At 47.5% G+C, this 24,658-nt stretch overlaps 1 protein-coding gene across 3 annotated transcripts in view; it reads left to right on the top strand.

Moving 5' to 3' along the window:
• Abcc12 (ATP binding cassette subfamily C member 12) overlaps positions 1-24,658 on the top strand; it is a 77,623-nt gene that overhangs the window by 12,801 nt on the left and 40,164 nt on the right. For 2 of the 3 annotated variants that reach the window (XR_014999167.2, XM_085682047.2), the window contains exons 3-10: positions 5,210-5,365; positions 8,258-8,405; positions 8,690-8,926; positions 10,556-10,729; positions 11,154-11,301; positions 15,882-16,030; positions 18,716-18,823; positions 20,667-20,945. Coding sequence is in view for 2 of the 3 variants with exons in the window: in XM_085682047.2 (XP_085538173.2) it covers positions 5,210-5,365; positions 8,258-8,405; positions 8,690-8,926; positions 10,556-10,729; positions 11,154-11,301; positions 15,882-16,030; positions 18,716-18,823; positions 20,667-20,945 (1,399 nt within the window). In the remaining variant the exon portion in view is untranslated. Of the gene's footprint in view, positions 1-5,209; positions 5,366-8,257; positions 8,406-8,689; positions 8,927-10,555; positions 10,730-11,153; positions 11,302-15,881; positions 16,031-16,050; positions 16,181-18,715; positions 18,824-20,666; positions 20,946-24,658 lie in introns of those variants that run through there. The other variant, XM_087900209.1, reaches the window with a different exon arrangement.

Below are 24,658 nucleotides of genomic sequence, written 5' to 3'. Positions count from 1 at the left end.
GAATACAGGTTTTTGAAGTATGACCTAATGATTCTTTGAATTTTCTTGGTGTCTGTTGTTATGTTACCCTTTTCTTTTCTGATTCTGTTAATTTGGATATTTTGTCTCTGCCTTTTAGTTGATTTGGATAAGGGTTCTTCTATTTTGTTGACTTTCTCAAGGAACCAACTCTTCATTTCATTGATTCGCTTTGTTTCTATTTTGTTGATTTCAGCCCTCAGTTTGATTATTTCCTGCTGTATACTCTACCTGGATGTGTCTATTTCTTTTTGTTCTTGAGTGTGTTGCACAATTAATAAAAATCCAGAGACAGATATTGGGGTTCAACCAAAGGTCAGAAAAGCAAAACAGCTAGTTATTGGCTCTTACCTCTACCTCACTCTGAAATTGTGATCCTGCCTTCAGGAATCTCAGAGTGAGGCTGTGTCTAAGAACCATCTCCTCCCCTCTTACATTCCTCTTTAGGGCTGGGATAAGAGGTGAGTACCACTATCACCTGGTTTCTGTGGTAAACTAGCATGACTACTGGGATTAAATGTGCGTGTCACCACTGCCTGGTCTGTGAGGCTGACCAGTGGGGATTTTTTTACTCGCTGATCTTCAGGCAAGCTTTGTTTATTAAAATGCAAAGGAAGTATCACACAGGTATGCTGTTAGGTTGCTAATATGAAATCTCTAATTTCTTTATGAGGCATTTAGTGTTATAAACTTTGCTCTCAGTACTGCTCTCATTGTGTCCTATAAGTTTGGGTATGCTGAATTTTGGGTTCATTGAATTCTAGGGCGTCTTTAACTTCTTTTTTTATTTCTACCTGATCCAGTGGTCATTCATTAGGGAGGTGTTCAGTTTCTGTTGTTTCTGTTGTTGTTGAATCCACAGTGGTCTGATAAGAAACAGAGTGACAGAGTGTTATTTTTTTAATTTTTAATTTTTTTACATTGTGGAGATTTTTATTAGGGCTTCATCATGAAGACATGATGGTGGTTAATGGTGGTTGATACAATTTATATGAGTAAAGGACTGAAATTTGAAAGCTTTAATCTTAGATAAATCCTTCTGATGGCCGGGAGTCACTAAAGATACCACAAAGAGTCATTTCTTTGTGTGTGTGTGTGGGGGGGGGATTTTACCACTGAAGAAATTCTAAGAGAGTTGAGATTTCTGTGTTAGACACATCTATCCCTCTGGACCTCAAAAAGATCTTAGGAGTTCCATTCCAGGAATTAGAGACAATCAAAAGAAAGAAATGGATGTTTAGATGCTTTACAATGTCTCGCTTTGTGACTATGTGGTCTGTTTTGGAGAAGGTTCCGTGAGGTGCTGAGAAGATATATTCTTTTGTGTTTGGGTGAAATGTTCTGTAGATGTCTGTTAGGTCCATTTGCATCATAATATATGTTAGTTTCATTACTTTTCTGTTTAGTTTCTGTCTGGATGACCTGTCCATTGGTGAGAGTGGGTTGTTGAATTCTCCCACTATTAATATGTGGGGTTCAATGTGTGAGTTACGCTGTAGCAATGTTTCTTTTCTGAACCTATCAATTTGGTGTTCTGGAAGCTTCTTTTACCTTTATAGGAATCTCCTTCTTCTTCATGTTAGCAATTTTTTTTTCTTTCCTGTGATTTTGTCAAAAATATTTTCTGGGCCTTGAGCTGGGACTCCTTTTCTTCTGTTCTTATTGTTCTTAGGTTCGGTCTTTTCGCAGTGTCCCAGATTTCCTGGATGTTTTGTATCAGGAACTTTTTTATATTTGACATTTTCATTGGTCACTGTATTTATTTCTTTTATTCTATCTTCTACGCCTAAGATTTTCTCTTCCATCTCTCGTATCCTGTTGGTTATGTTTGCATTTGTAGTTCCTGTTCACTTACCTAGATTGTCCATTTCCGGACTTCCCTCAGTCTGTGCTTTCTTTGTTGCTTCTATTTCCATTTTCAGGGCTTGAACAATTTGATTCATTTCCTTCACCTGTTAGCGTTTTTCTGGATTTCTTTAAGTGGTTTGAATATTTCCTCTGTAAAGGCCTCTACCATCTTCATAAGCTTGGATTTAAAGTCCTTTTCTTGTGCTTCATCTGTGTTGAAATATCCAAGGCTTGCTATAACGGGATGGTTCGGCTCTGGTGGTACCATATTGCCCTCTGTGTTATTGATTGTGTTCTTACACTGGCCACTAGTCTTCTGGGTTTAGGGTTTTTATAGGGTTAGGAGCCAATTTCTGAGTTTATCTTTGTTGGATGGATTTCCCTCCTTACTTTCTGTTTCCACTCTGATCCAAGTGGCTTGTGGTTTTGGTGACCAGCCGGTCTTTAGGTCCAGTAGCCTCTCCACTGGAGTTTTGTCAGCCTGCGTGACCTCTGGGGTTTTAAATGCTCACGTTGCCTTTGGGGTTCTGGAGTTCTGGGAACTGGCATGGCCTCTGAAGTTCTGGATAGTGGTGTGGCCTCTAGGGTTCCAAGTACCTGGGCTTCCTGGTTTCCTAGTAATGGTGTGGGCTCCAGGGTGGGAGTCTTCTATCCGTGTTGTGGGCTGGGATATAGAACCCAGGGAAGAGAGTGCTGCTGAGGACTGGGTTTTCTAGTACAGATGTGGCCTCAGGTAGAATAGTAGTCTTCTGCTGTGGGCCAGGATATTGATATTTTTTATTTTTATTTATTTAACATAATTTCTTTATTGATTCTTTGGGAATTTCATATCATGCATACTCACTTCCTGGTCCCCCCCCCCGCCATGTCCTCCCCTTAACCCTGCAGTGCCCCCTCAAAAGAAATTTTTAAAAAAACAAAACAAGCAAATCAACAAAAACAAGAACAACTCAAATGAAAACAAAAACCATCAATCTCTTCATTTCTCCTTCTTTCCTGCTTCCCCAACACCTCTTCATTCATCCTGGTGGCATTGGGAGTGGTGTGTCACATAGTACACCCTTTTGGCCAATCACCTTTATGAGCAATGCTCATTGCAATGAGTCACTGGTCTGGTTCAAGGCTTCTGGTTTCTGGTACACCATCATCACTGGGTCCTCATCTGGAATCTTATGGAATACCCTGTGGCCTCTCTGAGTCATGGAGGTCCTGTTAGTATTGTTCCACAGGACCAGTTCCTTCATGAGCTCCAGTAGGTCCTTGATGGGGTAGATGTTAGAGTGGGCCAACCCCAGGCCTGGCTGTGGGCCTAGGTGGTTGCCTAACTGGTCAGCCCAGGCCACTGGAGCCACCCGCCTCAGGTGAGAGGGTAGAGCCTGCTCTTCTATACCCATGACATCATGGTTGGTTCTCTGTCATCTGAGGGGTGGGACCATCTCTCCCCAGAGTAGGGGTCAGCTTTCCCATGAAGGTCAGGGCCAGCTCTCTTGCTATAGTGCCTAGCGAGAGGTATGGCCAGCTTTCCCTGGGCCAGTGAAGGGCGGGTCCAGTTCAGTATGTCACTCTGATTTTATCGTGCGTGTTTCCTATGGCCCCCTGAGGTGACATGGGCCACAGACATCAACACAGTCCTCAGCTGCAGCTGGACTATGGATCCAGACATGACCCTTGGCAGCTATTTGGCCCCAGATGACATCCCTGGCTCCAGGTGGAAGTCCTGGGCACTCAGGTTTGATGGCAGCCCAGCCTTTATTCTTAACAAACTGCCTCACCAGTCAGCAGATGAAAGCCTTTTTTTTTTTTCAGCTTACAATGATATGGGTAACTCATAAATTAATGCAACCTGGGCTGAGAGATGGTTTGGGTAGGTCATCTGGTCTTGACCAGGTTTACTCAGGCATCTGCTGGGCAAGGTGCCTGTGTTTCTGAGAAGTGACCAACAGTTGGTTAACTGGGACACAATAGAGACAACTGGGCCATGAGGTCACTCAACCTCCAGTGGACTTCCAAGGGAATGGGCGGATGCAGTTGGACTTTTGTGGTAGGTCTGCCAGCTCCCCAGTAATGACATGGAGACTTATTAATTATAAAAGCTAGGGCTTAGCTTATGCTTGTTACTAACTAGCTCTTACAACTTAACCCTTATCTTTTAATCTGTGTATTGCCATGTGATTCATGGCTTTACCTGTCCACCAGCATGTCTTGCTCCCTCTGCATCTACTGATGACCCAGCATTCTTGTGTCTGGCAGTCCTACCTATACCCCTATCTATCTAATGGGCATTTAGCTTTTTATTAAACCAATCAGAAGGTGCCTTGGCAAAGACACATCTTCACAGTGTACAAAACGATTATTCCACAACAGATGGATGCAGGCAGGACACCTTTAGACTCTTAAGGAGACCAGCACACTACCTTTGCCATATTCTGTCCACCACAGTGATCTGCAGGGTGTCTCAGATTCTGGGTAAGGGAAATAGACTCCACCTTTTGCTGACGTGAGCTGCAAGAGCACACCAAGGGTCAGAGAGCCAGGGAGTGGGTCATTTTTTAACTCTAGGATAGTCTCAGGTAGCCTGACTTCCAAGCACACATGCTCAGTAGTTTGGTATATTTTATATATCATTAACTACAACGCTAGAAATTGCTGCCTTTTCTGAGTACAGAGGTCCAAGTGGCATCTCTTGGGCTTGCAGCATATCTCAAATTTTATTTAGTTTTGATGCCTTTTCTCTCTTCTCTCACATTCCATTCTGACCATATTCATTTCACATACTTTTAATTTTTTATGGTGTGAGTATTATACCCTGGCCACCAACATGACATTACTGCATATGAAGCTAGAGAGACACACAGTGACTCCCCACTCCTGGGTATTCCCACCCAAAGATGGTAAAGGAATGTGAGGAATGCCTAAGAAGACAGGGACAGTGCTGGAAATGCTCACTTCAACAGCATGCTGGTTAAAACTGGAACAGTCAGTGTGGACCCCAGGCAGGATGACGTGCAAATTAATTCAACATTCTGTAGTTTTTGACATATACTCTAATAAATGTATTAAAAATTATAACCAAAAGTAGTAAAATAGCTAGGTAGTGTTCAGTTTGGGCACGGTTACCTTTGATTTCAGGATAATACAGTTAAATGTATGCTACTCAAGTTTGAATGTTGACTGACCTGCATATTTTCTGAGCTTTCACCGTCTGTTCTCCTGAGCTGGGGTAAGCTAGACCAAGAACTATTAAAAAGGTTGATGAATTCAAGCCCCAGGGTCCACACGACTGTGATGGGTATTAGGGCAGTGAGCCCAGCACCCAGGAACACGAGAATACCATTTGTTCTAGGTTGGCACCCAATCCCGTGGATGACGCTGGCCTCCTGTCCTTTGCCACGTTTTCCTGGCTCACACCTGTGATGATTCAGAGTTACAAGCACACGCTGACTGTGGACACCCTGCCCCCACTCTCACCATACGACGCATCTGACATCAACGCCAAGAGGTACGAGGGTTCCCAAGGGGTGGCATTGTAAGCAAGGGGTCCCAAGAGTTCTTTTCCTTGCTTCTGTGTCCCCTGTGGAAACTGACATCTTTGGGAGCTGTTGACCCTTCTCAGTAGCTGCTCATTGAGACGTGAGTTGAACTGCCTGCATGCACTTCTTGGCCCGGTCTCCGGGGAAAGTGTGGCTGGGTAGAAGGGACATAGGGGACTGTAGTGTGAGGCTGGGGGCTGTAGGAGTAGCATTGTAGGCAGTTAGTTGGGGACTTGCTTTCCTCTGTGCTGTTTTGAGCTCGCCTTGGCTCCTGCATAAAGCTCTAAGCATCATTTCTGGCTTTATTTTTTTTAATATCATTATTGTATATCTGTATTACAAACTGCCCATATTAGCCAATTTTGACTTGTGAAAATGTACCAAACTTATTGATGTGAGTTGTAGTTTAGCAATGTTTAAGCATATTCTACACCATGTTTCTGTTCCCCTACCAGTGGCTGACACCATTAACATGCTGGTGACCCTGCTCAGATTGTTTTCTACTCTGCAACCACAACCTGTTCTGCCACTGTTTGCAGAAAATGCCTCGTGTGCTTTCCCACACACAGGCCACGGGTTTTTGTTTGTTTGTTTGTTTTTGTGAGACAGGCTCTTACTGTATAGTCTTCGTTGGCTTAGGACTCACTCTGTAGGCCAGGCTACCTAGAACTCAGAGAGCTTCACCTGCCCCTGCCTTCCAAGTGGTGGGATTAAAGGCGTGCGCCACCATACCCAGTCCAGGCAATGCTTCCTATGTTGAAGTCAAAACATAGACGATGGGGATGGAGAGATGGCTCAGTGTTTAAGAACACTGAGACCCAGGGTTGGATTCCCAGCACCCAAAATACCTGTAACCGTATGGGATCCAATTCCCTCTTCAGGTGTGCAGCTGTATGTGTAACCAAACACCCACAGACATAAAATAAATAAATCTCTTAAAAAGCTAAACATACTGTGTGGCTGCCAGCTTGCCCTTTTCAGGTAAAAATTTATAAAGACTTGTTCATGTCTGCACAAAAACAGCGATCTCCTTCATTCTTTGCTTTTAATGTGCATGAGAGTTTTGCCTGTATGTATGTATCAGCACCATACCTGTGCTTGCTGCCAGAGAGATCAGAAAAGAGTGTCAGATCCCCTGGAAGTGGACTTACAAACTGTTGTGAGCTGCCACACGGGTGCTGAGAATCAAACCTGAGTCCTCTGCAAAAGCCACGGGTGCCCTTCGCTGCCGCCATCTCTCCAGTGCCAGGCTTCAGTCGTTCTGATACTTGCATTGAAATGGGTGCTGAGGACCTGTAATGTCTTGACCAAGGCAAAGTCCTCAAAACTGTTACCTTTCTTTGTCCTGGAGATTGCCCTAACTTTGGTCACATGGTCCAAAGTATGACACATCCTTGAATATATAATAAAGGGGCTAGATGCAAGTTGTCGTCTCGAAGTTACTTCTAGGGGAAGAATTGCCCTGCCTGTTATCCCTTCCCTGAAGAAATCTCAGCTGCTGATACTTTCTCAACAGTCTTGAGAAGGTTTCTAGAAGAGAGCTTTGAGGGGCTAGACCAGTGTCTGTGTGCTGCTGGATTGTCCTTCTAGTTTTCTAGAAATCCATTAGGGATTTAAAAAAATCGTTTCCTGCCCAACATCAACTGCTGCTTTTTTTCTCAGCCGATTTCACTCAGGCCGGGAGATTAAGCACCAGATAAATTCTGACTGCTCAACGATGTGTCCACTTTCACCCCAGGCCTCTCTTCTAGAATCTGAATTTCGTAGGTCCAGCACTTGGAGGCCTCACGAATTTCAATATCTAAAGTGCAGGGCATTTCATTTGGGTTTGTATGGATGTAGCATTTTCTTTGCCTGTGGGTTGAATGTAGCTGCACACACGCTAGGCAAGTTTAAATGTGCAGTCTTGACCCTCAGTCCCAACCTCATGATACTCTCTCCTCTCCCGGCTCCTTTCTCATAGTCGCTAAGACTGGGAAACTGGGTTCTACCCTTGGCCCCCGTTCTCCTTTCCTCCCACATCTAATCCACCAGCAAGTACTGCTGTCATCCCCTAGCCACCTGTCCTCGAAACCGCCCCCCCCTTGCCCCTTAACTTGCCAGCACCGTGCCTCTGGCCTGATGCCCCTCATGTCCTGTGTGATCTTTTCTTTTGCTGTGAGTACCCACACTCAATCACACCGCCAGTCACCAAGTAATCTGTCAGATAGGCCCATTATTTCACCACATTGACCTAAAGACCTGCAGTTGCTTTCCTGGCATTAAGAGCATGGTGCCACTTAAGTGCCTCCTGAGGCCCTTGAAGTCCCATAAGAGTCTGCTTGGCTGGGCCCCCTAGCATCATTTGCTCGTGTGCCGTAGACCTGCTGTGTGGGACTCCTTTCAAACCTTTTAAATGGACAGTCCCTTTTGCTTCCTCAAGACAAGTGCCTGCTTCATAGCCTAGTCTGGTTTAAAACTTCAAATTCTCCTGCCTCAGGTTCCAGAGTACTTGGATTATAGGTATGCAACACCATACCTTGCTAAAAAGGACAGTTTTTCCCCAAGGAGGACTTTTAACTCTCTAGGGCTCCCACCTTCGTCATTATCTGGCAGCCAGAGACTGAGGAGGGAAAGACTTGGGTGGTGCCTAGTGCAGATATTATCAGCAGCTCTGTCTGGGCATCGCCCCCTTCCTCTGTCCACTCTTTACCTGCCCTGAGGAAGGAGAAAGAGAACGAAGGCTGCTTGCCCAAAGGCACCAGGCACCGGGACAAGGGCTGCGCCATGCACCTTCACGAGAGTTTGCCCAGCAAAGCAGTCCCAGGCGATAGGCGACGCGGACTGCCCGTCATTTTTCCCTTCCCTTTCTCTCATTGCAGATTTCAGATCCTTTGGGATGAAGAAATAGAGAGGGTGGGGCCGGAGCAGGCCTCTCTGGGCCGTGTGGTCTGGAAATTCCAGAGGACCCGGGTGCTGATGGATGTTGTGGCCAACATCTTGTGTATCATCATGGCTGCCTTAGGGCCGGTGAGTGGGGCTGGCATTTTCGAATTGTCTTCCAGGTCCCCAGCTGGGAAAGGCATGTCCTTAGTCACTCTCTCTAAGAGCTGGTGGCTTTAGTGCCTTGTCTTTACCTCCGTGTTCCTCGCGGGGGGGGAGGATTTTCATAAAGCCCGTCCTTGTCAAGTGTGGCCACCACCGCTGAAAGTAATCAAACTGTCTGCCTGTAAAGTCAGCTTGCTGTCGTTCGGGGCTCCTGTGTGGGGCTCCATCCAGCTGCGCTCCCTTCTCTCCACCGCACTATTTTACAGACAGTTCTCATTCACCAAATCCTTCAGCATATCACCAGCATTTCCTCCGGACACGTCGGGATTGGCATCTGCTTGTGTCTGGCCCTTTTCGCCACTGAGTTTACCAAAGTCCTCTTTTGGGCCCTTGCCTGGGCCATAAATTACCGCACAGCGATCCGGTTGAAGGTGGCCCTCTCCACGCTAGTTTTCGAAAACCTGCTGTCCTTTAAGACATTGACGCACATCTCTGCAGGTGAGGTAAGTGGGGCTGGAAGGAGCGTACACCTGAAACACTGGTCTTGTTCCTGTGAGTGTGTGGGCTGTGCTGCCTGGATGGAGTATCTGCCTCCTTTTCGCCTGTTCATATCCTGCCCATCACATCACCTCCCCTGCCAAGTGAGGCGGTGGAGACTCAAAGCACAAGCGGGTGTCAGACAGAGGAAGGCTCACCTCTGAGCTGCAGAACTTGGAAAGATGGCGCAGAGGTCGATGGTGAGACCATTCAACCCCTTTGATCACAGTGAGGGACAATAAAACTTTATAGAGCACGCTATAGGAATTTGGGGAAACTGAGAGACAAGCTAAGGGGTGTGCATGCCTGTAATCCTAGTACTCAGGAGATGGAGGAAGAGGCTATGTAGTGAGAACTTGTTCCTTTATGGAAAAAAAATCCAGTTATTTAAGATCTCTGGTGCCAAAGATATACTACAGAACCGTGTGCACTGTCCTTCAGAGTTGACATTTTCTCAAGCCCTTAATCTTTAGTAATGAAATCCTTGCTACTTATTCAAGAGAAACTCCCTAGTCAAGGAAACCCCACGTGGTATTTGGAGAAAAGACTTGCTTCTCTTGCCCAGTTTCTCCTTCAAAGTATTCAAGTCATCTTATGTCGATTATGAGTAGATTGTGTATGGAATGAAACCCGGGCTGGGGACAGGGCTCAGCAGAATGCTGCACAGAGCTCTGGATTCCAGTCCCAGCACCACACAGATCAGGTGTGGTGGTTCGTGCCAGCAACCTCAGCACTTAGAGGGTGGAGGCAGGAGGATCAGAAATTCAAGGTCATGCTTAGCTGCAGTGCAAATCTGAGGTCAGCCTGGGATACACAAGACCCTGTTTTCTTTAAATAAAATAAAAGGAATTTAATTCACTTTATCTAAAAGGAGTTTAGAAGAAGGCAGTTCAGGGCTGGGGGGGATGCTTTGAGAGCCTCCCCTCCCTTTTTCATTCTCTTGTTGCTTGTCTCTCAGGATGGCTGCAAGAGATCCAGTCACACTGACCTTTTCAGAAGGTCAGCATAAGGGAGTGAAAAACACAAACATGTCTTCCTGGGGCTGAGCTTAGTTCTCCTTAAAATTTCTTCCCCAGGTCCCGTTCTATACTTGGCTCACCCGTCAGTTTTCAACCTCACAGTCACATGGCCACACTCTGCACAAAGGAGACCGAAAGTTCTGTTCCTCCTTCCTTTTTTCCTCCCCTCCCCTCCCTTCATCTCTCTTCCTTTTTTCCTTGACTGTTTGGAGACACGGTCTAACTGTGGAGCCCAAGCTGGTCCCAACTCAAGATCCTCCCAGGTGCTGGAATCACGTGCATGGGCCACCATACCCACAGGGGAGTAGTCTTTAGCTGGGCATGTGGGCACCTCGAGTAAAGCAGAACTGTGTTAATCATGACAGAAACAGGGCCCCAGCGTGCTACCGAACCCCATTGTATGTCTTTGTAGTTCTCTTCTTTGGGGTCTTCAGTTCTAAGAAACTGGCCATGCAAAGTCATGGCAGAGTGAGACCACACAACTCATTTCATTGGTCCCTTGATGTGCCCCACCTCCTGCCAATCAGAAAGCGTCCAGAAGGGTCCCAAGCCTGAACCTCTGTGCTTTCTTTCTAGGTGCTCAATATACTGTCAAGTGATAGCTATTCCTTGTTTGAGGCTGCCTTGTTTTGTCCCTTGCCAGCCACCATCCCCATCTTAATGGTCGTTTGTGCGGTGTATGCCTTTTTCATTCTGGGGTCCACAGCTCTTGTCGGGATATGCGTGTACATCATATTCATCCCCATCCAGGTAAGTCAGGGCTGTGCAATGTAAAATGCCTGGCATTTGTAATCGGCACGCACGCTTTTGCTGAGTTGAGTGGAGGGCTTCATTTCTGCAGCACGCACCCAAAGCTCACACCTCTATGAGCACAGATGTTGGTCTTCGGCTGACCCTGTGAACTTGAATTTGAGTGCCCTGGGGGAGGAGGGATGCTCATGCGGTTTGCCAAAGTTCCCATTCTCCTACCCTCCATTCTATCATGTGGCAGACGCCCAGAGGTTTCCTCCAGGCCAAGGCAGTTGCCACAGTGCAGAGGCAGGACCAAACTGAGCCTCCCAGCCAAGGCCCCTTAAAGCTCGACTTGGCGCTGTCCTCTGATCCCTGCGTTTTTTTAGGCCAACTGCAATTCAGCAGTTCTCCCCGAACACAGTTGCTTGTACCTCGATTTCAGATGTTTATGGCCAAGCTCAATTCAGCTTTCCGAAGATCCGCAATTTCAGTGACAGACAAGCGAGTTCAGACAATGAATGAGTTTCTGACCTGCATCAAGCTGATTAAAATGTACGCCTGGGAGAAATCATTTATAAACACGATTCACGGTAAGACAGGCAGCTGCTTTGCAAAGCACTTACATGGGAAGAATGTGCTCTTTTAAGGGGTTCCTAAGGCTCTGTAGGGCCGGGCATTGCAGCCGGGGGCAGGGGCAGGGCGCTGAGGGGACTTCCGAAGGTACTCTTGTAGGTCAGAGGATTATTTTCAAGGATTGTAGCAAATTTTTAATAGACCCAGACATCTGTTCTAATGAACCCAAGGGTGAGCAGCATATGGTTTCACGTTTTCTAGGGCACAGGAAGTGTAGTGCTGGCCAGTTACCCTTACAAAAATAATCCACAAACATATTGGAGCAGTAAAGGAGCTGTGTCAGGCTATTTCCTTGACTTAGAAGATGTTTGCACACACACACACACACACACACACACCACACCACATCACACACACACCACACACAAATCACACACTACACACAAATATACACACACTACACCCCTTACACACCACCCCCACACATACACACACACACACACACACCACACCACACCACACCACACACACACCATACACAAATCACACACTACACACAAATATACACACACTACACCCCTTACACACCACCCCCACACATACACACACACACACACACACACACACACACACACACATCACTACTATCTCTCCTTGATCCCCGTGGGCTTTTTTTTTCTTTTCCTTAAATGGCCCACTGACACAGTGCTTCTTGAGCAGCTATGAGGATGCATCTGTAGATTTTTTTTTCCAGGCGATATTAAGCTTATTTCAGACAAATCTAAATTCCCAGCATTGTTTGGTTTAGGGCAGAGCTGGGGAAAGTCTATGCCCTTCTTCCCCTTCCTCCTGTCACTCAGTCCTACCCCAAGCCAGGCTCCGGAACCCACTGGAAAGGCTCACAGAGAGAGTAATCAGTAATCGAGATCTGCAGGGTTTATGGCCTTTGCCTCAAGCAGTTTCCCTGCACAGCTCCAAAGACCCAGGGACTCCAAATCTCTTCTAACGGGAAGCATAGCTTTTCTGGTTCTCAGATGGAACCCAGGATTGTCCCTGGAGGTCTATGGAAGGTCAGACAGGCTCCCCTAAGGTGGGGAGGGGGTAGCCCCTCAGGAGAGTTAGCAGAAGAATACCAAGTCCAGGAGATAGATAGAAGGTCTCTTGAGTGAAGCTCACACAGGGTGGGAGTTTTCCAGGCCTGCCACTCCTGCTCTCATACCCGCTCCTGCAGGTTTACTTTGGTTTGAAGCCAATGCCCTACAGGCTCGTCCATCGTAAGTGTCCTTCCCTACCTGACACAGACCCCCAAAATACCCAGCTCCAAGATGCACTGGACCCCTCGAGAAGGGCGACCAGGCTGTAGCAGGCACTCCCCAACCTTCTCTGTGAGGAGGCAGGAGGCTCTCCTGGCTGCCCTTCAGCAGCTGCAGAGGTTGTACCACTAAGTGTATATACCTTGACTGCGGGGGACAATTACAGAGTTGCCGATGTGGCTTCAGGTGGGGTCACTCCAGGACCAGAGTCACTGCTCCTGTCAGCTCTAGGATCTGCTCTCATGTCTAGGCATCAGCGTAAAATTGGGGTGAAGCTGTACTTGTGTTTTGGGGACTGGTTCTGGAAAACCTGCTTCGGCCCGTGTGGTGGGGAAGGCCTATACTTCAGTTCTCAGGAGACAAGGCAGGAGGATTGCAAGGCTTGTAGTAGCTTGGACCATATAGTGAGGACCTGGGTCCCTTCTGCCAGAGCAAAACAAAGCAAAACAACCCCCAGAGATAATGTCAAATAAACAAACCTTGCCCCTAAGATAGGAGAAAACCTGTCCCTCATTGATGGCAGATCCCCTGGCTGGAACATCAACCACTCAATAGCCCTTCTTTGAAGATGCAGAAATATTTCCTTCACACTCTGAATTTAATTCGATTTCATTTCATTTCATTCTGATTCCATTGGACTTAATTCAACATAACCCTCTTCGGTGTAGCTCAAGTCAGAGCGGTTCAATGGCTATAAATCAAATTCCTACCATTTGCAGACCCCTGGAGCTGCCCAAATGGCTGGGAAAGGGGTTTCCACGGTTAAGGTTCAGGGAGAAGTGTGGAGTTTAGCTCAAAAACAGCCCTATGTTTGTTGACTCCAGACATACCCAGAACCCATCTGCTTCTCTGCATCCCACTATAGTCCTGGGCCAAGCCAGCCTCCCCTCAGAGGTTGTGCAGCAGCAGCAGCAGCCCACCTCTCGCCCCCAGAAGCCACCCAGCAGCCACCTCTCACTTCCCAGAAGTCACCCTTCTTGCTCCAGAGTGACATTTTAAAGTACCAGTCACTGCCTCTTTCCTGCTAAAATTCCTTGGTGATTTCTTAACTCACTCAGATCATTCAAATTTAGATCCTTCGAGTGAAATCCAACTCCTTCCTTGGCTTAGTAGCTCTGGCATCTGGGGACCTCATTTTCCTATTACCTTTGGTGACCTTACTCCAGTCATGAGGACCTCTGTTTGTCTCAGGAGCATCACACCATACTCCTTCATGTTTCAGGCTCCTTGCCCTGCCATTTCCTTTGTTAGGTCTTCCTTTAGGCTTTGTGTTGACCTTGGGTCTCCCTGCAATTGCTGGCTACCAGAGACCACCTGGACCAGTGTTCCAAAGCTTGTTCACACCCTGCCAGTGTTCCTTTATCATCACTTAGCTCTGGTTATTTCTTTCTTATCACCCAACACACTTTGGTTTTATTATCACCGTCGTTTTCCTTTTGCAACCGTGTTTTAGGCTAGCCTGGAAGTAGCTGCCCAGCCCATGCTGGCCTCCACACCCAGATCCTTTTACCTCAGCTTCCCAAGTGGTGGAATTACAGGCATTTACTTCTATTTTTCCTTATTGCCCATCTTCCTCACTGGGAGAGGGCTGCGACTCTGCTTCCTCTGTGTCCCCAGCCCAAGGCATAGCACCTGTCGTATAGTAGACACCAAATGCAACTCCTGAATGGTTGAAAATATGGTTGACAGACCATTCCGTAAGGTAAAGTGGGGAGAGAACCGCCAATGACCCGAGAGAAGCTTGGCAGTGAAGGCTGAAGGGAAGTCCCCTGGTAGAAGCCAAGGTGTGAAGGCTGTGGGTTCTTGAGGTAAAAGGCCCCTGAACAGTAGAGCCCCAGAAAGGGAAAACAGCTTCCCTTGCTGAGCAGGTCCTGTTCTGTCCCGAACTGGCTTCTCTTTGTTCTAGTAGTCAGAAGAATTTGGGACCTGGTGAGGTAAGAACCATATGTGGCGGCCACAGTGCTTGTGTGAAAGTGCTTTCGCACAAGCGCCTAAAATTAGGTTGATTCCTATAAAACCCAGGGGACCAGTGCAGAGTCCTGGGACACCTGGCAGGGGCCCCACTTTCAATGTCTCTAGGCTACTAGAAGTGCCTGTGGCTCTGTAATACTTACAAACATCCTTTTAAAACTCCTTCCTTGCATCTAAACTTAGGGAGCTAGCATATAAAAATTCAACCATGGAGTCTGGACAGTTGAAGGTTCAGCCACGTGAGGCTTCCTGGACCCAGACAGGCCTTTCCATTCTTCATGCTCTACACTCTTGCTCTGGGCTCAGCCATGCTCACTCTTGTCATGTGTAGTCCTGGTCTGACCCCTGTAGACATCTGGTTTATGGCTCAGTCTATGGAGCATCAGAGCTGAGAGGGACCTTGAAAGCCGTCAACTTGCAGGAGAGCTGAGAGCCTGCTGCTGCTGGGTTTGTGGCCTGGGATTTTGACATTTTACATTTCACCCTCATTTGGAGGTGAATCAGGCAGAAATAATTCGTGTCTTTTCATTGTATTATTAACTCTTCTATTGCTGTGAAGGCAGCTCTTAGGAGAGATAATTTAATTAGGAACTTGTTTACAATTTCAAAGGGTTAGTCCGCGATCGTGATGGCGGGAGAATCATGGCAGGTAGGCAGATATGGTGCTGGGCAGTAGCTGAGAGTTTACATCCTGATCTCTGGGCGGCAGGGAGGGGATGGACAAGACTGGGCCTGGCATGGATTTTTAAAACCTCAAAACCGACCCACAGTGACACACCTTCTTCAGTAAGGCCACATCTACTCTAGCAAGCCCACACCTCTTAATCCTTCTCAAACAGTTCCACTAACTGGGACCAAGCATTCAACCATACACACTTATAGGGGCCTTCCTCATTCTACCCTGCATATCTTTCTTTCTTTTTGCTTGTGTGTGTGTATGTAGTTTGCAGTATGTATGCATGCTTCTGTATGTATGAGTGCATGTATGTGGAAGCCTGAAGTTGACATTTGGTGATGTCTTCCTTGATCTCTCTTCACCATATCCATAGAGGCAGGGTCTCTCATTGAACCTGGAACCCTCTGTTCTGGCCAGTTTAGCTAACCAGCTTGCTCTGCAGACTCACTTGCTCTGTCTTCTGAGTGCCAGGATGCCAGGCAGTGGCCCTTCCTGTGCAGATTTTAGGTGGCGTCTTGGGATGTGGCAAATATTTTTGCCTGCTGAGCCTTTTCCCCAGCCCGGGAGGGATGCATTTCTTAATGTTAGGATTTGGCATGCAACATAAAATCACCCCCGATTGCCTTCTCTTTTGCAGATATAAGAAAGAGAGAGAAGAATTTACTGAAAAAGGCTGGCTACGTCCAAAGTGGAAACTCAGCCCTGGCTCCCATTGTGTCCACCATAGCCATTGTGTCGACTTTCACCTGCCACATCTTTCTGAAGCGCACGCTCACTGCCCCTGTGGTAAGAGCTCTCTCTAGGCGGTCACGTAAGGAGCTCCCGGCAGATGCTCCGCTTTCAGACAGCTCAGTCTCAGCTGAGGGCCGTGTTCTACAAAGCCAGCTCCCTGAAATCACAACTCCCAAACTCACCCCTATCCTTGGTGAGGCCCAGGTGAGAAGCCCCTTTCCAACTTGGTCATGCATGGCATTACAGCTCCCAGTTGTCACACAGCAATCGATGCCAGGATGTTTCACTGAACTAATTCAGTAAACACAGATTTGGTTTTCGGGGCTAGGGTTTGAGTCTGGGGCCTGTGCGTTATATATAGGGAAGCCCTGTAACTTACACCTCAGACTCTCATCCAGTTTGTGGATGAGAGCTTAGGCTGACAGTGCGCTCAGGAGAATCTTCCTTGGAACTTACTCTATCCAGGCAGAGCAGGAATGGCTGCTAACAGTGGAACACAGTTTTTGGCTCTCCCCACCCCCAACTCCGCCCAGGAAACCTAGTGAGTACTTGGCTGTTTTTCCTCCTGTGGTGTGTGCTATAAACAGGGAACATTAGATTGTTCTCTGGTAGGGAGAAATCAAAGGAATTCGGCCTAGGTTGGAATTAGGGTCCTCTGAACTTCAGAGCTGGGTCTCTCCTGTTTAAACTTGATCCTCCTATTTCCCAGTTACGACTTGTGACAGACCATTGACCACACCTGGCCTTGGTGTCATTATCAGTAAGCAGCCTGGTGTTAGTTCCTGTCAGTGTAGCTGCGAGGAGGGGTGAGTGGTTTTGCATAAAGTCCAGGGGATCCTGGGCTGGGGGGCCCTTGCTTGTTCTACGTGGCCTGCTCTTCCCAGGCCAGGTGGGCGAGGGCTGAAGCCTCTGAGGGCAAAAGAATGGATGTAAGGCGCGCGAGCTTTTAACGAGGGAACAGTGCAGTCAAAGATAAAGAAATGTTGAGCTGGAGGGAAAATGGCTCTTGGGCCCAGCAAAGATAGTAAACCAAGTGTTCGCAGGACACGCAGCTGGAGGAAAATTAGAAAAGCAAGGGAGAAGTGTGTGTGTGTGTGTGTGTGTGTGTGTGTGTGTGTGTGCACGCAAGGATCAAGCATCGCTAAGTTCATACACAGCACCCAAAGCAGGGACTTCAGGGGGGGGGTCATGATGCAAAGCAGATGCTTTTGCTGGGCCATCCTCTGCTCCATCAACACGCGCATGATTTTTGTATGTGAGAGGAGTGGTTTCACTTTCAGGCTCTTTGGACTGTAAGGCTTCGGACCCAGTTATGAACTCAAAGCCAGGAGGAGTGGCAATAGTGTCCTGCCTGACTAGAACACTGCTCAATTATTGTGACTGCTTTTGATGGTCCCAAACAATTATACACATACACACACACACACACACACACACACACACACACACACACACACACACACACACGTTCTCCTCTAGTTCTATTATAATCAAACAAATGAAGTTGAAACCAATCGATGTTAATTTTTCTAACGTGATAGTTTAGAAGAAAACTAGATCCAAAACACATCTCTGGATTCAGAGTCTTTTTTTGTCCCCCTCCTCTGCTAGGGTCCTGGCACCTGAGATTGGCTTCCAGGTCTACCAGGTAGCCTATGTGCTATGTCTTTTGAGATCTAGGTATTTGTTTTGGTGTGTGTGTGTGTGTGTGTGTGTGTGTGTGTGTGTGTGTGTGTGTGTGTGTGAAGGGGGTAGTTTTTGATTTAGAGAGTTAGGACGAGATGTAATGATATGATGGGAGTATCCATTGTTATCCTCTTAGCAGCGTGGAATTTGCTCTAACATGGGGCCTGTCCACAGGGTTTGTTTGGCAGCAGATAGCACTTGAGATTTGCTAGAGGAAGCTGTGTTTTTTCTTTCTTTCTTTCTTTCTTTCTTTCTTTCTTTCTTTTTTTCTTTCTTCCTTTGTTTTTTTTCAAGACAGGGTTTCTCTGTGTAGTCTTGACTGTCCTGGAACTCTCTTTGTAGACCAGGTTGGCCTCAGATTCACAGAGATCCACCTATCTCTGCCTCCTGAATGCTGAGATTAAAGCCATGAGCCACCAGTGCCGGGCGAGATGTTATTAATTTCTTAAATGGGGTGGAAAGAAGCTACTGGTTGAAGTCAGACATATGAGAAGATGGCATTTGAGAGATGAAATTATGCATCCTGGCGCAGCCACAGAAAGCTTCAGTGAGGCGCTCCAATACCCAGAGACACTGGATAGAGCTCTGAGGGAAAACCCTACAGCTCGTGACTTTGGAGCTGTGCCCTCTGGAGAAAGATGCTGTGGCCCCAGAGGGTCAGATGCCGCTGACTGACTTAGGGCGGGACGTGAGTTAGTCAAATCTATGCAGGGCTTTGAAAGAGCAGTCTTGGTTTGAATAAAGATACACTATGAATGGATATGCATGAAGCTAGTCAGCTAGGGGATAGTCTTCCTTATGGATTGACAAGGGGGTACATTTCCCACCATTCTTTTGAAAATTCCCAAAGCGAGATAGATTACAAAGCCACTGCCCCCCCCCCCCATTGCCAACTCATGGTTTCTGAGCCATGAAATGAAAAAGCGTTCCTCTGTGAATCCCAGCTGTGCCACTGTTTCTTAGGTTAGTAAGTACAAACCCCCATGGATAGAACAGCTTGGAGCCAAAGTCTCTCGCAGTCCTAAACCCGCCATCCTCTCTTTCCTTCTTCAGGCCTTTAGTGTGATTGCCATGTTTAATGTAATGAAGTTTTCAATTGCAATCTTGCCTTTCTCGGTCAAAGCAGTGGCCGAAGCCAGTGTCTCTCTAAGGAGAATGAAGGTATAACTCACACTGGGTGAGTAGGGAAGAGATCTCATTTCTGGGGGGCGGGTGGTGCTTTGAAAGGGAGATGCTGTTCAGGTCTACTGGGGGCTGGGCCAGGCCTGTGGCTGCGTGGATATGAAGTCGGAACAGTCAGTGTGCAGAGGGGAGAAGGAGAGGTGACGGTTTCGAAGGAGGTCTGATGGGGGTGTGTGTGACAAGACAGTCTATTCGCGGGGGGAGTGCTCCTAACCTCCACAGCTCGTGCGAGGCGTGATTCTAATTTGCTCCAGCGGTGCGAATGGCCTTTGCCCTGAGCCAGCCCCCTGGTTTGTCCTGTGACGAGTTTGGGGACATGTACCACCTCCGGGGCATCATTTAGGCACTCTATCTATCTACCCATCAAAGACAATCTGAGGCATGTAAGAAATGAAAAGAAGAAAGAGATAGTCTTTATCCGTAGGCGCTCTCATTCTGGGTACGAGACTAAGTGCTCTAGTACGTTGTGTACATGGTAAGATGTAAGTGAGAAGCAAGGATGGTATTTGATGGCTTTGAAGTATAGGCAGAACAAGGAGAAGGACAATATTGCCTATGGAATGACAGTTGTCTGAAATCTGGAGTTATCTCAAGCATCCTGGGTCCCTGCACCCACTTTTTTTTTTTGCTTCTAAATGGTCTAGAGTCCTGTAGAGACTATCCACTCGATGAGGAGAGGTACTCTTATAAGACGGGACCAGCAGACTCTCTGTTGCCCCTATAGGTACAAGAATCAACAGTGCTTCCTCTGCTCTGTATCCCCATACTGGAAGACAAGGAAAGGTGGTTTAGATTCAAGGATGGGTGCTATTTCTTCAATCCTCAACCTTCACACTGTCCCACTACCTTCATTAAAGTCTCCATCCTTTGTCCTCTGAACTCACGGTGACTTATAGACCAGTCCTCCATTTCCAAAGCTGCCTCCCTCAAATCATCATTACGCTCAGCTCCCAAAGAGCTGTCGAGTTACTGGCGTGCCAGCCAGCACTCAGCCGCACGGAATCTGTGAACTCTCGTCTCTTCCCGGACTGCACCTGACCCCTTATCACTGACTGGCTCTGCAGTTTCTTCACTTTTGCTTCCCGTCCTGTTTCTACCTGCTCTGCGAGTCATCAATCCCATCATGTCCGTGGCTTATTTCATGCCCTGCCCACCGACCAGACCATGCTTTGCAAGCTTCCTTGTGTGCCATGTGGCCTCGACTCACGCTTCCTGCTTTCTCCTCTGCCTCTTCTCTGCCTGTATGGCCTGCACAGACTCAGCTCAGGCCCCAAACACATGGACCTCCAGAAAGGGGAATCGTGTGTCCCTTCTCTGGCCATGACACTGCACTGCACTGATCCTTCATGTCCCCTTCTCACAAACAAGTTTTCCAAGGTCGGGAGTTCTTCCTATTGATGAATGCGTTTCTACTTTTACCCCACAGGTTGACACAGACCATTTAGTAACTCGTAAATGTTTTGTTGAGCTGAGTGGGGAAGAGAACAAAGAGACTGAACAGGGACCCTGGTTTCTTATGTGTCAGTGTCAAACAGTGAAGCCCATCCCCCGCGGGCAGATGAGGATGAAATAGAGCTCGATCAACATTCTCCAATGTGGGTGACCCACATAGGTCTCAGGGTTAAAAGACACCTGTCCCAGATAGTTTGAGTCAGGGGACTATTTCTGCTTCAGCACTCCTGGGGGAATAACTTCTGGTCAGTCCTGGATGTCCTAGGTAGAAATGCCAAGAGTTTAATTTGGGGTCATTAGAAGATGTATTGGGAGGATGGGTGACAAATGGATGACATCTGCCCATTTACTGTTGTCTCTTTCCTCTTAGAAAATTCTCATAGCCAAAAGTCCCCCATCTTACATCACCCAACCAGAAGACCCAGACACTATCTTGCTTTTAGCAAATGCCACCCTGACATGGGAGCAAGAAGTCAACAGGAGAAGTGACTCACCGAAGGCACAAGATCACAAAAGGCGTATTTTCAAGAAACAGAGGCCAGAGCTGTACAGTGAGCCAAGCCCGTCAGCGGAGGGGGTTGCTAGCCCGGAGTGGCCAAGTGGCGGCCCCAAGTCAGTTCTACACAACATCAGCTTTGTGGTGAGGAAGGTGAGTGTGTCGGTCAGCTCTGTATCACGGTAATTAATGAAGGGCTAAGGTTTGGGAGTCTGGGGAGATGGCTCATTGGTGAAGTGCTTGCCATGCGAACCTAAGGACTTGAGTTGGGAGCCCCAGTACCTATATAAAAAGCCAGGTACAACTGCACATGCCTGAAATCCCAGCACTGGAGAGGCAGAGACACGGGGATCCCTGGGTCTTGCTGCTCCATATAACCAAATCAGGGTCAGTGAGAGACTCCTTATCAAAAAATAAGGTGAAAGGTGATGTAGGAAAAAAACTCCATGCCTCCTCTGGCTTACACTGGGGGTGGGGTAAGAGGGAGACAGAGAGGAGGGAAGAGAGAGAGAGAGGAAAGACTTTTGACTTAGTTTCGGAGATTACAGTTCAAGATCAGGCTGTGGGCCTCTAGGGAAGACAGTCCAACCACTGCTCCATTTTATGACTGAGGAAACTGAGGCACAAGACAGCTAAATAACAAGAACCAGCCAGCAACTGGAGGAAGACTGCACCCTTGTGGCTTCTAACTCAATCTGTATTCTTTGTTCGTTTGTTTCAAGACAGGATCTCACCGTAAGGTCCAGGTTATTCAGGACTTCATCTTTGTTCTGCCCCAGCCTCTAATCTGTACTCTGCTCCCCCTCTTCCCCCAGCCTTACTCTTGCTCACCACAAAATCCTGATTTTGGACAAAACACAGTACAATGATTTTGTTTGTTTGTTTGTTTAACCAGTCCGGCAAGGGGTTGGTACTGAGCTCACTAAGCCAGCCAGGCACCATGGTCTTTCCTTCCCTCAAGAGTGAGCATTGAGCTGGGCAGTAGTGGCACGTGTCTTTAATCCCAGTACTTGGGAGGCAGAGGTAGGCAGATTTCTGTGAGTTCAAGGCCAGCCTGGTCTACGAGAGCTAGTTCCAGGACAGGCTCCAAAACTACAACGAAACCCTGGCTCAAAAAACAAAAAAACAAAGGAGTGAGCATTGTAGTCCATTGTATGGACTTAGGGAGCACTTGGCCTCCTTTTGCTCCTTCTGTCTGCATCTTGTTACACTGAAACCTGACAATGGCACTCGGAAGGTGGTGTTGGTTTTGCTGCTGCAGGTTCAGCATTAATCTTGTGCCTAGTGATGTATAATTCCCCATCTCATTGACCGTTTTCCCCCATGCAAATACTGCAGAAGGAGAAGCTCCGTAGCCAAAGACTGGCCCCTCTTGCAGCTAGCAAGACCATCTGCTACATACGCCCTGGAAATGGTATCTAATGTTTGGTGGGCCCAGTGCCTTGGAGCTCGGGTCTCAGTTGTGTTTTGCTCTACACAAATCACTACTTTCTTGTAGCTCTCCCCTGCCTCTGAGGGCAGCGCCCTAATTTCTTCAAACAGCTCAGAAAACTGCTATCACCTAAGGAAACTCTTCGGAGCCCTCTAATTGCTGTGCACCATTCTATCTTCAGTAGATGGTAATGTCTGAATTTGTGCATCTGCAGTTTTCTTTGGGTCACTAGCTCACAAAAAATGACATGGAGACTTATAATTAGTTACAAAATCTTGGTGGCCTTCGCTTAGGCCTTTCCTGCTGGCTCTTATATCTTAAATTAACCGTTTATTTTAATCTATGTTCCGTCATGTGGCTCATTACCTCATCTCTCCATACCTGCCCATGCTGCTTCCTCCAGTTCTCTCTCTCTGTCTCTGTCTCTCTCTATCTCTCTGTCTCTCTCTCTCTCTCTGTGCCCAGGAGTCCCACCTATACCTCCTGCCTAGCTATTGGCCGGTCAGTTTTTTATTACACCTATTTCAGCAATACATCTTCACAACATGCATCAAGGGCACAGGCAGCATTTTGTGAAGTAGTTCCAGGCCCCAGCCACTTATGGCTACTTTACCTTGGGCGCATCACCTCAGCTCTGAAGAGTCTGTCTCTTGCCTGTTCTCTTCACAAGTTGGTTGTGAGAGCAGGGACGCTGCATTCAAAATGCTTAGCTCACGGTGAGCTTCAGCTGCCATTAGCAACCGCTGCCCTCCTTCCCTTTAACAATCACAGCGAGCTTAAGTGTTGCCCTTACAAGTTCTAAATTCAGGCCATCTGAGTTGCTCCAAATTTAGCTCCATGATTCCATTAGATGCTGTCCTCCGGGATGAGATCAGGGCATGCTATTCCGAGTTACACCCTTAGCCCCGAGCCCACACCTGGTGCAAGGCTCTTAATGTTTGGTGACTGAGAAGGAAATAATGAGACACACCAGAAGATGCAGGCCTCCTGGGGCTCATTCTGAAAAAAAAAAAAAAAAAGAATGGGCCTAGGAGGCTCTTGCCTTTCCCCAAGGAAGGGTCAGGACTCAATGGAGGCTTATAGGGAGCTTCCATGAAGCTGACCTACACCAAGACTCCATAACTGGCCTCATCATCTTGAAGTGCTACTGTGATTTAGAGGGTTAAGCTCACATACTTGACACCACAGGTTCCATGGAACAGTGACTACAACTGTCCCAACCATGGTTTATTCCCAGTGCCTAGCATGGTGTATGGCGGTCCATAAAGACGAGTCAAAGAAGTTATTGATGACAGACAGCAAGCCTCATGCCAGGTGTGACGGAAGGTGATGAGCTTGTCTAATCTAGTTTGGGGTGAGAAAGGAGTCAGATTCAGCTCCATACTGAATGCCTCTCTGTTTTAAAGGATTGCAGCAGGTCTGTTTATAAATGGTCTAGAATGTTCCATGTGCAAGCTCTGTTCAGTCACAGAAGCAGGCAGGCTATCTGCCTCTCTTCCTCTGGAGCTACCCCAGAGGGCTATGTGACCTCTGCCTTGCCTCTTTCAGGTCTTGCTCAACGTCACCTGTTACAAGTGTTGTCCATGGCTCACGTCCACGCTTGGGACCTTTAAGTGTACCTGTCCACCTTCCACCCCCAGAGTCTAAGACTTTGACAGGCAGTGGAGGGGTGTTGGGGTGTCATCCGAATCTTTGCTCACTTTCCCAGAGTTGCAGGAGCTTTTCTGCAGCCTGGAGCTTCATTTGCCTTCTGTCTGGGCACATTTAACAGAGCATGGTTTACGGGTGACATTCTTCGCCTGAATCCTCCTCCTCTCTCCTGGCGCTGCCTCCCCTGACAAGCTGCTTTCACTCCAAGTCTCACTCAGCAGGTGCTGCTGGGCCAGCACAAACGAACGGATCAGCTTTCTAGGAGCTGTCCCTTGTACCTCCGGTCCCACCCTCTCATCACCAGGACACACATTCGACAAGCTCCCCGTTTCAGTAGCTCCCCTTCGTTCATCTCCAACTGAACCCCAAGCCCTGTGGGGCAAACATAGGATTCACCTGTTATGTTCATCCTCTGGGCGGCTGCGATTTCACTGGGGTCTACAACGTTCCTCCATGGTGACTGTGGAGCCAGGGTGACCGCTGGTGCTCAGTACAGTGCCTGGTGTGCCACGGGTACTCAGTGACAATTTAATGACTGAGCTGGCACATCTACAGCTATGCAGCCATTCTGTGGAAATAGTGGGAAAACTAAATTGAGTTGTTATGATAAAAGATTACTTAAAAAATGACTTCTGAAATCTCCCAGCTCTCTGTATTTCAAAGATGTCCCATGTCTCCCTGGGTCATATGCCCCTTTTCCTGTCATTAGACTCACGTCCTCGGCTCCTGGGCACAGGACAGCCCTTATATCCAGGCCTGTGCCTCCTGAACTGGCACAAGGCTG

The sequence above is a fragment of the Myodes glareolus genome, chromosome 22 (assembly GCF_982192425.1).
Source record: "Myodes glareolus chromosome 22, mMyoGla1.1, whole genome shotgun sequence".
NCBI lineage: Eukaryota > Metazoa > Chordata > Mammalia > Rodentia > Cricetidae > Myodes > Myodes glareolus.
Note: the sequence above shows the minus strand (reverse complement) of the source record. Positions and strands in the feature narration are given on the sequence as shown.